Raw genomic sequence first — 15,864 nt, forward strand, 5'->3', positions numbered from 1 at the left:
TGAGGCATCTGTTTCAAGAATGAATGGTAGGTCACTGTGGGGAAGAGCCAAAGGTGGTAGCTGTTTGATTTTCTGCTTTATGTTTCTGACTGCTTTGGTCATCTGGTCATTCCAACTGCTGCCCTTTTTTAATCTTTGTTGCAGAAGCTTTGTATCTGCGGCCTGCTCTGGATAAAATTGCCTGATGTAATTCAAACATCCTAAAAATCTTTGCACAGTCTTAACATCTGGAAGATAGTCTGGAAAATTTGATAAAGAATTCAATACATGTGGTTGTAATTCTATTTTCCCTTGGGATATGATTAAACCCAAGTACTCAATCCGGGTTTGTGCAATGATGAACTTATCTGGGGAGGCAGAGAGAACTAGACCATGCTTGAAAACAACCTGATAAAATTTCTCTAAGTGTTTCTTATGTTCACTAATATCTTTGCTAAAAATTAACAAATCATCTATGTAGACAATAATAAAAGAATAATCTTTGAAAAGATCTTCCATTCTCTTTTGGAATTCTGATGGAGCATTCTTCAAACCAAATGGCATAATTGTCCATTGAAACTGTCCTCCAGGTACCACGAATGTTGTTTTATATCTATCCTCAGGATTAATGCCAATTTGCCAAAACCCACTTTTAAGATCAAACTTACTGAACACATTTGCTTTGGCGATCTTTGATAACAACATTTCTTTATTAGGCAGAGGATATTTAATGGGCACAAGAGCTTCATTCAGAGCTTTGTAGTTGATAACTAACCTCTTTTTTCCACGTTTTTGTTCTGAGTGCTTGTTGACATAAAAAGTTGGACATGCCCAAGAACTCTTGCACGGTTCTATCAATTTTCTTTCTATCAAACTGTTAATTTCTGCTTTGCAAAGCTCTTGTTTGGACGGGCTCATGTGATTTGTTGATGCCTTTTGTGCTTTAACGGAGCCTTCTTTTTGGAATGGAAGTGAAACAAAATACTTTTCCCTAAACCAGAATGCATCAGGGTGTTCTGCTGTACAGTCATTTTTCAATTTGTTTACAATATCAGACAAAATGGCAGGGCCATGGATTTCTGCATGTTTGACAATTTTTTGGATCTTGGAAAGATCTGTTACTGCTTCATCAAAATTGCTTACCTCATCAAGTTTTACCCTGAGTGTGTATTTACTCTTAGCAGGGACTTGCACCTTGTCTCCTTGAATGCTGAAAATTATCAGATTCTTTTCAGTGGTGATTGGCATGAATTTCTTCATAAAACCCTGTCCAAGTAACATATCAGCACCAGTATCATAATTATATAAGGTGGCATATACTTCTTGTGAACCTAAGAGTATTGGGAAGTCTGGAGCAATATATGGGATTTTTATCAGTTGTTTGTTAACTGCTCTAAATTGGACTTGAGTGGGTTTCCAATAGTAAGCAGGAATGGCCTTGAATTTGCAACAGTTTCTCATAGCTCCAGTATCAATCTGAGCATCAAGAGTATATTCTTTGTAGCCTGGCACTTTTATTTTTACAGGGATGACCATCCTATCATCAATACCACTGATGTCATGAATGTTTTCATTACTGTATTGACTAGATGATAGTAATGGAGTTTGAGAGGAAAGGAAAGTAGAAGAAACAAACTGTGAATTCAGACTATCAAGTTCTTGCATGTTGGCTTGAATCTGTTGTGCAAGCTGCTTCATCTGGTTTCTGTCTCTTTGGAGATCTTCTTCTACCCTTTTAATTTTATCCAATAATTTTTCTGCAGTATTATCTGTGGATTCTTGTGATGCTTCCGGTGTTATATGCCAATCTGAAATCTCAAATTCTTCTCCATGAGGAATAAAAGCTTGCAACTGGTCAATCTTTTCTTGGAGACGTCTCTGAGGAATAATCAAGCTGGGATGAAGAGAGGCCTTTTGTCTCTGGATTTCTTCAATTTGATGTTGGAGATCATAAAATGAAAACATAAAACAATTAGACAGATATGTACATTCGTTGTTGTCACTATTATTGTCTGAAAGAGAAAACTTTTGGAGTTTTTCATCAATGTCATAGCTATTATCTGAATTAGTACTATGTACAGAAAAACATTCAAAATCAAAATCAGTCTAGGAAACTATGTCCCAATCAACTGGGTCATAAGAGGATTTAAAAACTTCTGCAATCTTTTTCTAGATTCCTTTCTTTCCTTTGTTGGGACATCTGTTAGCCCAATGACCAGTCTGACCACAAATAAAGCATTTGGACTGCTTAGCTGGTTTAGACCTTTTCTTGAAAATAAATCTTGATCTTCCGATTGTGGGAGATTTTGACCGATATTGCTTTTTCTTAGTAGGAGGTCTCGACCTACAAGAACACTTACCACTTTGGTCTTTTTGAGAACCCTTTCTGGAGTGGTTCTTATAACACCCAAAATGATATGTTTTAGTAAAGGAGTCACAGATGGTGGGGCTGAAATGCAACTGCTTTTTGACATTCTTACAAGTTTTGTTGGCGACACATTCATTTTTCAGAATGGTAAGAATGTGTTGGTGAAGTGTGGCTAGTGACAATGTATCTATGGCAATGTGTTGTGCGGACAGTGACTGTTGAACTAATTCAGGTATTTTGCCTGGCATGGAGGCTATGTAGTGCCTGAGATAAGCCACATTATGGTGATCAGGGATTTTATAATAAAGATTTTGCATTGTGCAATATTATTCTGATAATAAATCTAAATTGCACAATCTTTGACTCATAAACATTTGGGCATAATGTTCACTGTCAAAGGAAACAACTCCTAGAAATTCATGGGAGAAAGCCATCAAGATAGCTTCCAAAGGATCATCATTTTCAAGAATTTATGTTTGCTCTTCTTTCTTAAGCGTTTCCCACCATAGTCTGGCATTCCCTGTTAGGTTCCATGTGATTAATATGACTACCTCTTTCCATGAAGCTTTAGTGTCTACTTTCTTCTGAGAAGCCCATGCATTAATCTGTTGCAGGAGAATTAATGTCTGATCCCTGTTTAGACAATCAAAATTGATAAAGAAAGTATTGTTTTGATTTCCAAATTTTGTTTGGACATTCATATCATCTCTAACTTCTGTAGAGGCAAGATGTTGAGTCCAAGAATGGAATGGACTCTTTTTATGATGAGAGCTAACACCACCTTCTGATGTCTTTGTAGCTTTGTTAGAAAAGCTGAAAGAACTTGTTCTTTTCTGCTTAGTTGTAGAGGATCCACCTTCATCCCCTGACTAGCTTGCCATCTTTATTTCTCTCGTGTAAAATTCTGAAATTTTCTTTTTCAAAAGGTTTAATTTTTCTCATGCTAACTCGGTACCCTTTGCTAAGGCTTCAAACTGGCTTTCATCCTTTTCAAAAACTTTGAGAGAGAGACTGGATGAGGACTGGGAAGCTTTTATCAAGGTGAATTTGGGGCCTTCTTCTTCTATCTCAGAATATCTAGGGGGAGATCTTGATCTACTCATAGCAGTTTCAAAACTTGTGACTGCTTTTCTTATTACCCCTAATTGATCATTAATTGCTCTTAACTGACTTTCATGAGTATTTTGGTGAGAATACATTGTATCTGTGCTCTGGTGGATATTTTTGACATGCTCTTTTACTTCTACAATGTCTCTTGCCAGATCATCTATGTTTTGGGCCACATAGACAGACATGTAGTTAGCATAATTCTGCATTTTTAAGTATTCTATTGGTTTAGGCTCTGTGGCTGATCGATAATGCAAAAATTGCAAATCGCTCTAGATAGCACCATCTCTTAATTTAGGAGTACTACTACCAGGTTCCAGTCTTCTTTCCGACAATTCTGCTTTTGCCCCTATCTTTTCTCTAGGTAGACTGAACATTTTCTGGTCTCGGACAGGGAACATAATGCATTCAAGAGAGTCTAAATGTTGTCCTTGGTGTGATGTAGAACTGATGGTTTGGTATTTCTTTTTTGAATTTTCTTTTTCTTTTTCATGGCAATATACACAATCTGGTAACTGACAATGATTATGGCTACTGGAAGATATTGACAGTCTGGGTGGCATTTGTACAAAATGAGGGACTCTGACTGACTGACTTCTTGGTAATTGTTTTTGCGAAGTAGTTGGTTGGAACTGTAAACTGGTACTACCATCAAGGTTTGGAACTAACTTTAATTGGTTTGGAGATGAAGAGCTTGCTAGTTGTGGATACTTTTGAGACATCGAAGTATACTCACTATTCCATTCAGATGGTAGACTTAGTTCACAAAATCCTACTTGCAACGGAGTAGTATTACCGGGACCAACAATGACACCTTCTTTTAATGCTCGCTGTGATAGATTGGGATGTAGTGGAGGCATAGTAGAGGAGACAAATCTAATACAGACATTAGATTGGAGTTGTGCTATTTGTGTATGAGGGGCGGTATCATATCCATGGAACTGTATGTAAGCTTGGAGAAATTCATTAATATATGGATCTGTAAGTGACACTTGGTATCTTGGGATGACTGAAGACCAAACAGGACCATTATTTAAGGGACTTTGGAATCCTCCTATCAATGCGTCTTCAAACTTATTATGTTTGGTATCAAGAACACAAGTTAGACATGAGTTATCTAACCCTGGTCGTACAAGAGGATTAATCCCAAATTGTATGAGTCCGATATGTATGTATTTGTAATCATGACTCAGACCCCATTCTACATCTTCCTTTCTAATGAGAGGAATTTGATATACACTCTGACCAATAGAAACAGGAACATTTACAGAGGAAAATCTAAACAGTGTAGCAGCATGGAACTAAAAAACTAGGAGTTTATATATTTTTTCCATCTCAATGTTTGGTAGTTCCCAATTAGGTTGTGGATTAAATTCCTGCTCTACAACTCTAGTATCAAACAAAACATCTGTATTGTTTTTGTTCAAAAACTTTGTAAGCCATGCCCATTTTTTCTCATGTGCTGCTTTATGAGATTCAGTAGAGAAATTAAAACTTTGCCTAGCATCCATACTGATGAAGATAAAAGGATTAAAAGCACCTAAAAAATTGCAGATTTGCAATCACGGGTCACACCCTACGCCCAACAACACCTTTCCTCAGCAACAATGGGACTTATTGCGAAAGACACCTTCAACTTTCGCTTACAACAGATATGTTTCTCCCTTCTACCTCGAACAGAATGGATAGAATGGCTCTGATATGTCATTCTATCGGGAGCATGCTCCGGAGCTGCTCCCGCTCGGAGCGCGAATTAGGAGCGAGAGCGAGAGGGGGGGGGGGGGGCGTCCCCCGCAACCCTGATTTTGGTCATTGTTTTTTCTAGCATCTTTCCACCAAAAATAGAATATATCACATGTGGTTTTGATCTCATTAGATGGTGAGAGAGTATCAATAAAATGGAATCTAATGAATCAATCTCTCCTTCGATCATCCTTTACTAGGAAAAGAATAACTTGCTCTAAAATCAAAAGCTAATGCTTGACAACATAGTATATGGACTTAGCACGCATTTGGGAAACTTGTCCTTTGCTTCCTTGGCTACTTTGTTCCATAAAAATAAAGAGGACTCCATAAAAAAGTTAAAACCTTGCCACCTATACTGCATGTGTAGACTAGCTATCTCAAAGGAGGAATTATAACCACTTTGCAAGGGAAAAATAATGTGCTCACAAGTTTCTAGCTCATTGCTCACAAGGGTTTGACTTAAATCCATATTGGATGATATATCCTCCTAGTGGACATAATTGTCCAAAAAAGGTTCATAAAAATATTTTCAACATATTTATAAGCTTAATGTTTCTTATAGATGGCCCCCAACAAGAACCCTAGAGCAAGGTTGTTCGAATCAAGGAGCAGGAGTGAGAGTGAAAAGTGCAATTTCCAAAAGATTCCAAGGGCAAAGCTTTTTTTATATAATACATATTTTAATATATTTTGATCCATTTATATTCAACAAAAAACATATAGAATGTCGAACAAACTGCAAAAAACGTGAAACCTAGATTTAACTATTGGATTAGTGATGATCATTAAAGCATCACATTTTTAAACTTTTCAACAATTTACACATTACATACACCCCATATCATCATAGAGAGAACAATAACATCAACAAGGCAGCGTAACAGAAAGGAACAACAGATGAAAAGCATACAACAATAGTAGGATTTTGGTCGGAGACCAGGGCAAAACCCCACAAGGGGGAAAACCCAAAAAATCAAATTTTCTTCATATTTAGATATTCATCAGATGTTCAGTTGAGATACGATGTACAAATATACTGAGACACAAGTCCTTCATCTTCAATCATATTAGGCCTTCTAGGACCAACCCTGGATCATACAGGATCCTCATAAGATGGAAACAAACTACTCTATCAAGGAGCTAATCATAAGATCTCTGTTAGGGCTTCTTCCATATCATTGTAAGTGGTATATATCTTTGTCTCGCATGTCATATATGATTCTGCCAGGGGTACTATCATACTTACAAGAATAACTGCCCATACATCTTTGTCACAAGGACAATTGTTGTTGACCAAATATTACCGACATAAGCTCACTGCGAAGAGAACAACTACCGCCGCCATTCATCACTGTCAAAAAGATCAATGTATACATTACTATTATCACTGTCATCAAGAGTAATGTAGACATTATTATTATCGTTGTCATCAAGAGTACTGTAAATATTATTGTTATCACTATCATTAAGAGTATTGTAGATATTATTGTTATCACTGTCATCAAGAATACTTCCATACAAGAACACTTCCATACATTTCAATCAAGGATGCTACAAAATAACTTTGCCAGAAAAGATACTATCATACAATACTTGTCTTACATCACAGTCATGAGAACATTGTTATAAGGTCACTGACATACATTATTGTCTTTCACAGGAAACACTGCCATACAGGAACAAGTATCTCTGCCCACTGTCACAAGATTATTGTCAAATATATTGGCCATACATTACTTCCAAACACAAACAATTAGGGCCCGTAAACACTGCTCAGGGAAGCCGCAAAAGGTCTTCTAACAAACCTCATAGAGACCACAAAGCAATACCCTAGATGTTGAGGTTAGGGCCAACAGGACCACACCAAGTTATGCCAAAGAGACTACAAATAATGTCCGCTAGAATAGTCTTTTTTTTACAAAGAAAGGTCGCACATGATTAGGCCAAATGCATAGAGAAAAGGGTCGCAGTTGATATATAAAAGAAGCAGAAGAAGGAAACATTAGGCCTCATATAAATCACAAAAGGAGGTTGCATATACCACAAAGAATTAGGCCGCATATACACATAAAGAAAAGACCGCATCTAATCATAGAGGTAGGTCACAGATCATACAAAGAGAGCCACATATATACACAAAGATAGGCCGGAAACCATACATATTGTAGAGATTAGATCACAAATAAATCATAGTGAAAGGTTGCATTAGGTATGGGATGTATGTCACATTTGATCCATACAAAACGCCGCAGAGATATGCCTTCATTAGGCCGCAAATATCACCAAAGAGACCACTGTGATAGGCCACATATGTTCTGAGATAGGCCACAAATGATCCAATGAAATAGGCTGCAAAGATATGCCTTAGGAGGCCACAGAAATATGCCTTAGGAGGCCGAAATCCACCACAGAAGAAGTCTGAGTTTCATGCCAAATGATGGCGACAAGGTGCCAATTTATAGTTGTTTCCACATACGAAGGGAAACGTCCTTTAGGGCAAGCCAACTTGAAAATTTATGAGGTTGACTTGTGAATTTGGAGGGAAAAAATCATAAATTCAAATTTGCTTGTAAGTGCCTTGACGATTTCTTGCCCAAATAAATTCATCACATCAAATAATAATGGGAGGAGTGCCAAATATAATAATAACAATATTTCTTTATCCAAATTAAATTCTCTTTTGGGGGCAAGATGAATTTTCCTTGGGGTAATTGAGTTTATTAGGGAAATTCATCCCATAGCATGGAGGGTCATTTGTAGGGTAACCATTCATGAGAGAAGCTTATGTAAATTTTCATTCTTTTATTAATAAATTGCCTAAAGTGGCCGCGTTGGCTCAGGCCGTGGACTGTTTCCCTCTTTAAGGGTTTTAACCACGTCAACAATATTGGTGTATTGATCTGTGATCTGTTTGTGAGCGGTGTCCTTTGGTGTTCTGTCTAAGGAACTTACCCTGTAAATTCCTACACGGTATCAGAGCTATTTGAGGGCCACATCCTTTGGTGATCCAAATCTGAAGCCGGTGGAAATGCATCCGACTGTCGTTTCCTAGATCTACTATTACTGACTGCTTTCGAGCCGAGAGAACTGCTCTATTGTGTTAGGAGCATCTGTTCCAGTGAGGAACCCCTTTCGTTTCACGCGAAAAGGTTTCTGGTAGCCCTAGCTACATCATTTTTAAGATCTTGAGGTATACAGTGTTTATTTGCAGTTTTTAGTTATTTTCTCTTTGTTTATTTCGGTTTATTTAGCTCTCTGTTTTTTTAATTACCGGATCTATACCTTTCATTTTTGTGTATGCTCTTTGCCCCGCGGCTCTCTGCAATCTGGGCAAATCAGAAACAGAAAGGAAGAATTTTTCTCATGCATATGCTCTTTTCCGCCGCACTTTAGTGTGATCTCGAAAAATCAAAAACATTGATAAAAATATTTAGTTTCCGGGTAAAGCTAAATTCAAGCCATAAGGTTTTTTTTTTTTTTTATATGTCTGTGTTGGGTTTTGTGTTTTTTGTTTTGTAGGCAAAAAAGAGCTTTCTCAAGTAAGCACGCACCCCAAAGCTTCAGTGACTAAAAAAAAACCCCCGTTCCTCTTTTCCAAAAATTACTAACCTTTTAATCTAGCTCACTTGGTCCAAAGCTACTTTATGAGAATAGAGGTCTTAAGTTCAAATCTTTATTTTTGTTGAGCTAATTAGATTAATTTTGGAAAGAGGGTGGAATTTTTTTTTAATATAACATTATCATTCATTTCCGCACATTCTCGCACTTCGGCGGCATCTTCAACTCTTTTCTTAAAAAAGCCATAACTTCTTCATCCGGAAGCTATTTTCAGAGCCGTTTTTTTTTAATCAGCCTAATTTTTTGAGATCTTTCCATTGGAACACTTAGTTTCAGCATCTATAGCTTCAGTTTTTGTTGGAAAGTCCATGCCACGTTATTCTTGATAGCACCAACTACTTCCAATGGTGGTCCTACATTGTGGATTTACTTAGAAGTAAAGGTCTTTACAGAATAGCCTCAGGCCAAAAAACCAAACCGAAAGATGAAGATAAGGCAGCCAAATGGGAAAATAGGCAAGATCAAGCACGTGGGTTGATAGGGATGTCTATTTCTCCAAACCTTAGATTCCATATCGCTAAACATGATACTCCTAATGAAGCAATGAAACATACCACTAAAGTTTTTGGAACTAAAAATGAACTTAGAGCCAATCAACTCGAAAATGAGTTGCTTACATTGGACCCTAATAATTTTTCTTCCATTGAAGATTTTTTGTCCAAGTTCAAGACCCTTAGACTTCTCTTGGAAGGTGTTAAGGTTAAGAAAGAAAATGGTAATCTTATCTATTCCATTCTTACTAAGTTGGGACAAGCCTACTCTGTGTTTGTTTCCACCTTCCATTCTACAAGAGAAGCCTTCATTTCTCAAGGACAAAACTACAAGTCCCCTTCCTTTGATGCCTTTTGTGATTCTTTAATAAGAGAACAAGAAAAACTCTTACATCTTTGGTCTTTTTAATCTTGGAAACTCTTCTAAGAAAGTCTTAGCCGCTCAGCAACAACCAAATTCAAGGAATCCTAAGAAGTCGTATCCTAAAAAGAATGGTCCTAAACCAAACAAGGGTCCTAAGCCATTTCAGTCTCAAAATGAAAAATCATTTCAACAAAATGATAAGGCAAATAAAAACAAAGGGAAGAATACTGATAGACATTGCCACTTTTGTAATCGAGATGGCCACTTAGAACCAAATGCTTTAAGAAGATGGAAGCCTTGGAAGCAGCGATTAAAAAGCATAACATCCATTTGGAGCACTCAACAACTTCAACTTCATCTTCAAGAATAGCACTTTCTGCATGTGTTTGTCAAGCATCTCCGTCTAGATATGCACTAAACATATCTTCTTCTTCTCATTCTCATGAGTGGCTCATTGATTCTGGAGCTTCTTATCACATGGCCAAAAACAAAGCCATGTTTTCTTCTTTAAATGATTGTAACACCAAAAATATATATGTTGGTGATGATAGATCTCTTAGTGTTGTAGGGACTAAAACTGTTCATATAGACAATGGTCAATTTAATGATGTATTATGTGTTCCAACCTTATCCTGCAACCTTCTATCTGTATATCAGATAACTCATTCAGGTGAAGGTAAAATCATTGAATTTTCACCTTACGATGTTGTAATTAAGGAGCTGAGAGATCCTAGACAGATTTTAGTTACTGGCATTGCTGATGATTCTATAAGGTTGTATAAGTTTAACAACTTTGGGTCATCAAATCTTCCCTTGGTATTTGTTGCTCATAATGATGAAGTGAGCAAACTTTGGCATGAGCGATTTGGTCACTTAAACTATCGCTCCCTTCAAAATCTATGTAAAGAAAATATGGTGACAGGTTTTCCAATGGTATCTTGCAGAGATGGTGTTTGTTCCGGATGTGTACTCCGAAAACATCATCGGGATAGTTTTGAAAAACGTGCCTCTTGGCACACCTCAACCCCTTTATAACTTTGTGCATAGTGATTTATGTGGTCCACTTCCAGTTGTTTCATTCTCTGGCTACAAGTATTTCTTAACTTTCATTGATGATTTCTCCAGACGCACTTGGGTATACTTCTTAAAACTCAAGAGTGAAGTATTTAACATGTTCTTGGCCTTTAAGGCCTTTGTTGAAAAACAATCTGAACATCAAATTCTTAAGCTAAGATCTGATAATGGCGGAGAATATGTTAACAACAAATTCATCAACTTTTGCACTAAGAATGGAAATCAAATGCAACATACTGTTCCATATACTCCACAACAAAATGGTGTAGCTAAAAGGAAGAATCGCACCTTAAAGGAAATGGCTAATTGTATGCTTCAACCTAAAGGACTTAGTCTTAATTTTTGGGTAGAAGCAATTAACTGTGCAAATTACATAATAAATCGCACTCCTACTAAGGTTTTAAAGAATATCACTCCAGAAGAAGCATGGAGCTCAATTAAACCAAATGTAAGTCACTTTTGTGTTTTTGGAAGTGAAGCATGGGCCCATATCCCAGATGAGAAACATAAAGCTTTAGAACCTAAGAGTGAAAAATGTATTTTTGTTGGATATTCTGAAGATGTCAAAGGATACAGACTTATTCCACTTAAGTCCAAAAATGTTATCATTAGAAGAGATGTAAAGTTTGTTGAAAATATATCGGCCTACGAGCCTAGTTCGGCGGATGTGCCACCTCTCTCTATCCCTTCTACTTCTGAAAATATTTCTTCTTCAGATGACAGCGAGGATGACAATCCTCCCCCGCCTTCTCAAGATCCTCCTTCAGCTCCTCAGCTTCCAAAATGGGTCCGTGCTACTCGGGATGCAGCAGGTGCTCTTGCCAGTGATCCTATAGATCAGCGACGTACACATTCTCAGTTCGATAGAGCCTCTTCTTTACTAGCTCAAGCTTCAGCTAATTATGATCCTGACACCTTTGCAGAAGCTTCAGGCCATCCAGATTGGGACGCAGCTATTGGCAAATGATACATGCGATCTTGTTCGTCTACCAAAGGGACGAAAACTTGTTAGATGCAAATGGGTTTACAGAACCAAGTATGGACCATATGGAAAAGTTGATAAACATAAAGCTCGTCTTGTTGCTAAGGGTTTTTCACAAGTAGAAGGCATTGACTATACTGAAACCTTCTCCCCTGTTGCCAAAATGAACTCTATCTGCCTTGTTCTTTCCCCTGTTGCCAAAATGAACTCTATCCGCCTTGTTCTTTCCCTTGCTTCCTCTTTCAAATGGGAAGTCCATCAAATGGATGTTAAATCTGCCTTCTTGCATGGGGACTTGCATGAAGAAATCTATATGGAACAACCTACTGGCTTTATACAAACAGACTCCAGTCTTGTATGTCAGCTTAAGAAATCCCTTTATGGTCTCAAGCAAGCCCCTCGGGCTTGGTATGCCAAAATGGATAGCTTCTTTTAGAAACTGGCTTTTCTAGGTGTCATTCTGACAACACTGTCTCCACCAAGAAAGTGGGCAAGTCTCTTATCATTCTTGTTCTTTATGTTGATGATCTTATCCTTACTGGTAGTGATCCCAACCTTATAAACCATGTGAAGTCCAGCCTTAAAAAGAAGTTTGAAATGACAGACTTAGGACACTTGCATTATTTTCTTGGTCTTCAAGTCTTGCAATCCAATGAAGGTATTTCCCTTTCCCAGTCCAAGTATGTCTGTGATCTTCTACGCCATTTTCACATGGAAGACTGTAAGCCAGCCCCTTCTCCCTTTCAGTCTGGAGCCAAACTTTCAGTCACTTGTACTTCCCCTGAAGTTGATGCTACCTTATACCGTCAACTTGTAGGAAAACTTTTGTATCTGACCCATACTCATCCTAACCTTTCCTTGCGGTTGGCCTTATTGCTCAGTTTATGCAAAACCTACATGAAAGTCATTGGAAAGCAGCTAAAAGAATACTTCGTTATGTTCGAGGTACAGTTCAGTTTGGGATTCATTACAGTGCAGAAGCATTTCCTCTATTGGTTGGTTTCATTGATTCCGATTGGGCTAGTGACCCTGATGATCGGAAGTCTACTGCAGGTTATGTGTTCACTCTTGGTTCAGGACCTATTACATGGGCTTGCAAGAAACAAAGTGTCATTTCTCTTTCTTCAGCAAAAGCAGAGTATCGTGGTGCCGTAGAAGCTAGTAAGGAAGCTCTGTGGCCTTGTCAGATCCTATCAGAGTTTGGCTTTCAGCAGTAGCATCCGACTACACTTTGGTGTGATAATCAAAGTGCCATTCAACTATGCAAAGATTCAGTCCAACATCAGCGCAGCAAACACATTGAACTGCACATGCACTTCATCAGAAAGCTCATTCATGACCATGTTCTTGAAGTGCAATATTGTTCAACGGATGATCAAGTTGTAGACATCTTTACAAAGGCTCTCACAGAGGCGAAGTTTACTAAACTTCAATTTATGGTTGGAGTTCAAGAAGTTGTCACTAAGGGGGGATAGGCTCTAGTGCCTCCTTCCTTCTCCTATTGTGTCATATTTGTACATCCTTCAATCCTATCCCAAGTTGTTCTTAAGGGGGGATGTTAGGATATTCCGACACATAGGAAATAGTTAAGTATAACTTGGTCTAGTGTAAAGTTAGGTAAAGTGTGTTTCTTTACTATGTACGTTTGTAACTTACAATCCGACGGTCACGATATGTAGTGATCCAACAGTTCATTCTCTCCTCGGTATTACCGACACTTGATCCGTGGCTTAACACCCGATTGGTCCATGATCTCTATTTAAAGAGCATGGAGGGTCATTTGTAGGGTAACCGTTCATGAGAGAAGCCTATGTAAATTTTCATTTTTTTATTAATAAATTGCCTGAAGTGGTCGCGTTGGCTCAGGCTGTGGACTGTTTCCCTCTTTGAGGGTTTTAACCACGTCAACAATACTGGTGTATTGATCTGTGATCTGTTTGTGAGCGGTGTCCTTTGGTGTTCTGTCTGAGAAACTTACCCTGGAAATTCCTACATCTATCATCATCCCAAGTTGCAAACACTTATCCGAAATTATCAGAGATATTTGAAGTTGCAGAGGCTTATGCGAAGTCCCATGTTTTCTGTGGTGACCCCGATGGGGTACTTATAGTGGTCACGTCTCCATAAATGAGCCAACATACAGTGTGAAACGTTGTGTTTGTTTATTGAGCCGACATGATAGTTATATATATATTTTTGTGGCCAACATGATTGTAATCTTTATCGTTTTGCTTGTTGTCTTCTTCATGAAGGTTGTGCTAGTCTTGGAGAGCTAATCTAGTCACTAGGTAGACTTATATAAATTACAAATATGCTCAAGAAGAGCTCTTTGACTCTTTGACTTTCCTAGACCTATGAAATGAGGAAGAAACTCATTCTTATAATTCAAAAATAATATTATTTTTCTTGACAAGTACAAAGATCACAATTACATTTGTAAATACCGAACCTCGTTACACTTTCTTCAACAGACACTAGATTCAACAAATTCCAAACAAAGAAAATATTGTTGAGAAAATCTCTCAACAAAACTCCAACAACCCAATCCTACCATCACAAAGCCAAATTACAAGCCACATAAATAGCAGTAGTGGTCACTAGATTCAACAGATTCCAAACAAAAAGAATATTGTTGAGAAAATCTCTCAACAAAACTCCAACAACCCACTCTCACCATCCTACCTATATACTAATGTAAGCATTATTCCAAATTGCCACATGAATGATATTGTAGAATGATACTCCATACAAATTTGTTGCCACATGAATAATCTCTGCGATTATTTTTTATAACATAACTGACAGACCCTGACTCATACTGACTTGTGAGTTTGGTGAGGTAACCAGATTTCGTGATTACATTAAGCGAAAAAATATTATCTTAATTCAAGAATTTCAAGACCACATTAGCTCCGAATAGTTCCCTAATTTGATAGACAAAATATGGCATTGTATTAAAAAGGGCTGGGAACCTGAGGCCATCGAAAAGCCTTCATGAAATGGAATACGAAAACAGGGAAGGTTGCAATTTGCAAATATTTTCCCCTTGTGGCGAAGATTAAAAAGACTTCTGGCAATAGTTACCTTGAAGACGAACATGATGAATGATGCCAGAAGTATAATTGAGAAGGCCCTCGTATGGGTATATTTGGCTATACACAGAAGCAGCGCCAGTTTGAACAAACTTATATTTCCCACTCTCTGTCCCATAGCGGACCTCACTTGCAACACTTGAAGGGTCCAAAGGCTTAACTGTAGGCCCCATCTGAGCATCCCCTGCAGCACAAAGCCAATTTATTCACTTAAATCAAAAAATTATTATAATCTGCATCCATATGTTGACTAATCTGATTGAAAATTAAGGTGGTTATACCTGTAATCCATGACAACCACATAGAATCGTGGGTTGAAAGAGCAAGAGAAATTTGTTCTGGAAATATCGATGGGACTCTCTTGGCGAGTTTGGGATTGTCCATGGGAAGGTCATCGCTGCCTTTACGAAGGGATGGATCAAAACGCACTGTTACTGGGTTCTGCGGGCCATCTGCTGTGCTTGGAATTGGAATTGATCCCCCTTTCTCCACTACCCCAAGGAATGACAGCATTAATACCAAAAACGATATAGACGGTGACACACGTGTATTTGCTCTCATTTCCCCCATTGCCACTGCATTCAAATTTCTGGTTCGCATATATATATATATATATATATAGATATATCGGGTCTGAAGATGCGAGAGAATATTCGGAATATATTTAATGGCTTAACGAGATGCAATTTGACGTTGAACCGTTGCCATCGATAAATTTGAGACTAACTTTTTTTAAATAAATATTTGTTATTACATCTACATTTTTATTCATATATATTTCTTGTGATATATAATAAATGGATTTTTTTGGTTAAAAAATAATTTAAGAGAATATGAAGTTGTCTGTAATGCGATTTTTTTGAACTTGGGTAGAAAAAATTGTCGTGGTAAGTCGACAATTTTTTTTTCAAAATATTATGGAAAATTTGGTTACTATAAAAATTTTTCTAAATTTACACTGTCAAGTTAATATTTTGGGTGCTTGATAGTGGTTAATTTATTTTCACCACCAAAAACATGATCTAAACATTGTTATTACAAGA

General features: G+C 37.6%; 1 protein-coding gene across 1 annotated transcript in view; it reads right to left on the reverse strand.

Moving 5' to 3' along the window:
• Positions 1–15,413, reverse strand: part of LOC149227039 (purple acid phosphatase 23-like) — an 82,252-nt gene extending 66,839 nt beyond the window's left edge. Inside the window, exons 1-2 of the mRNA XM_089377679.1 lie at positions 15,103–15,413; positions 14,814–15,005 (exon numbers count right to left, since the gene is read on the reverse strand). Of these exons, the coding sequence (XP_089233805.1) occupies positions 14,814–15,005; positions 15,103–15,391 (481 nt within the window). The 5' untranslated portion in view covers positions 15,392–15,413. The remainder of the gene's footprint in view (positions 1–14,813; positions 15,006–15,102) is intronic.
• Between the last annotated feature and the right edge of the window lie 451 nt (positions 15,414–15,864).

Source organism: Pinus tabuliformis, chromosome J (assembly GCF_031772625.1).
Source record: "Pinus tabuliformis cultivar Carrire ecotype Pingquan chromosome J, CPIR1, whole genome shotgun sequence".
NCBI classification, from domain to species: Eukaryota; Viridiplantae; Streptophyta; class Pinopsida; order Pinales; family Pinaceae; genus Pinus; species Pinus tabuliformis.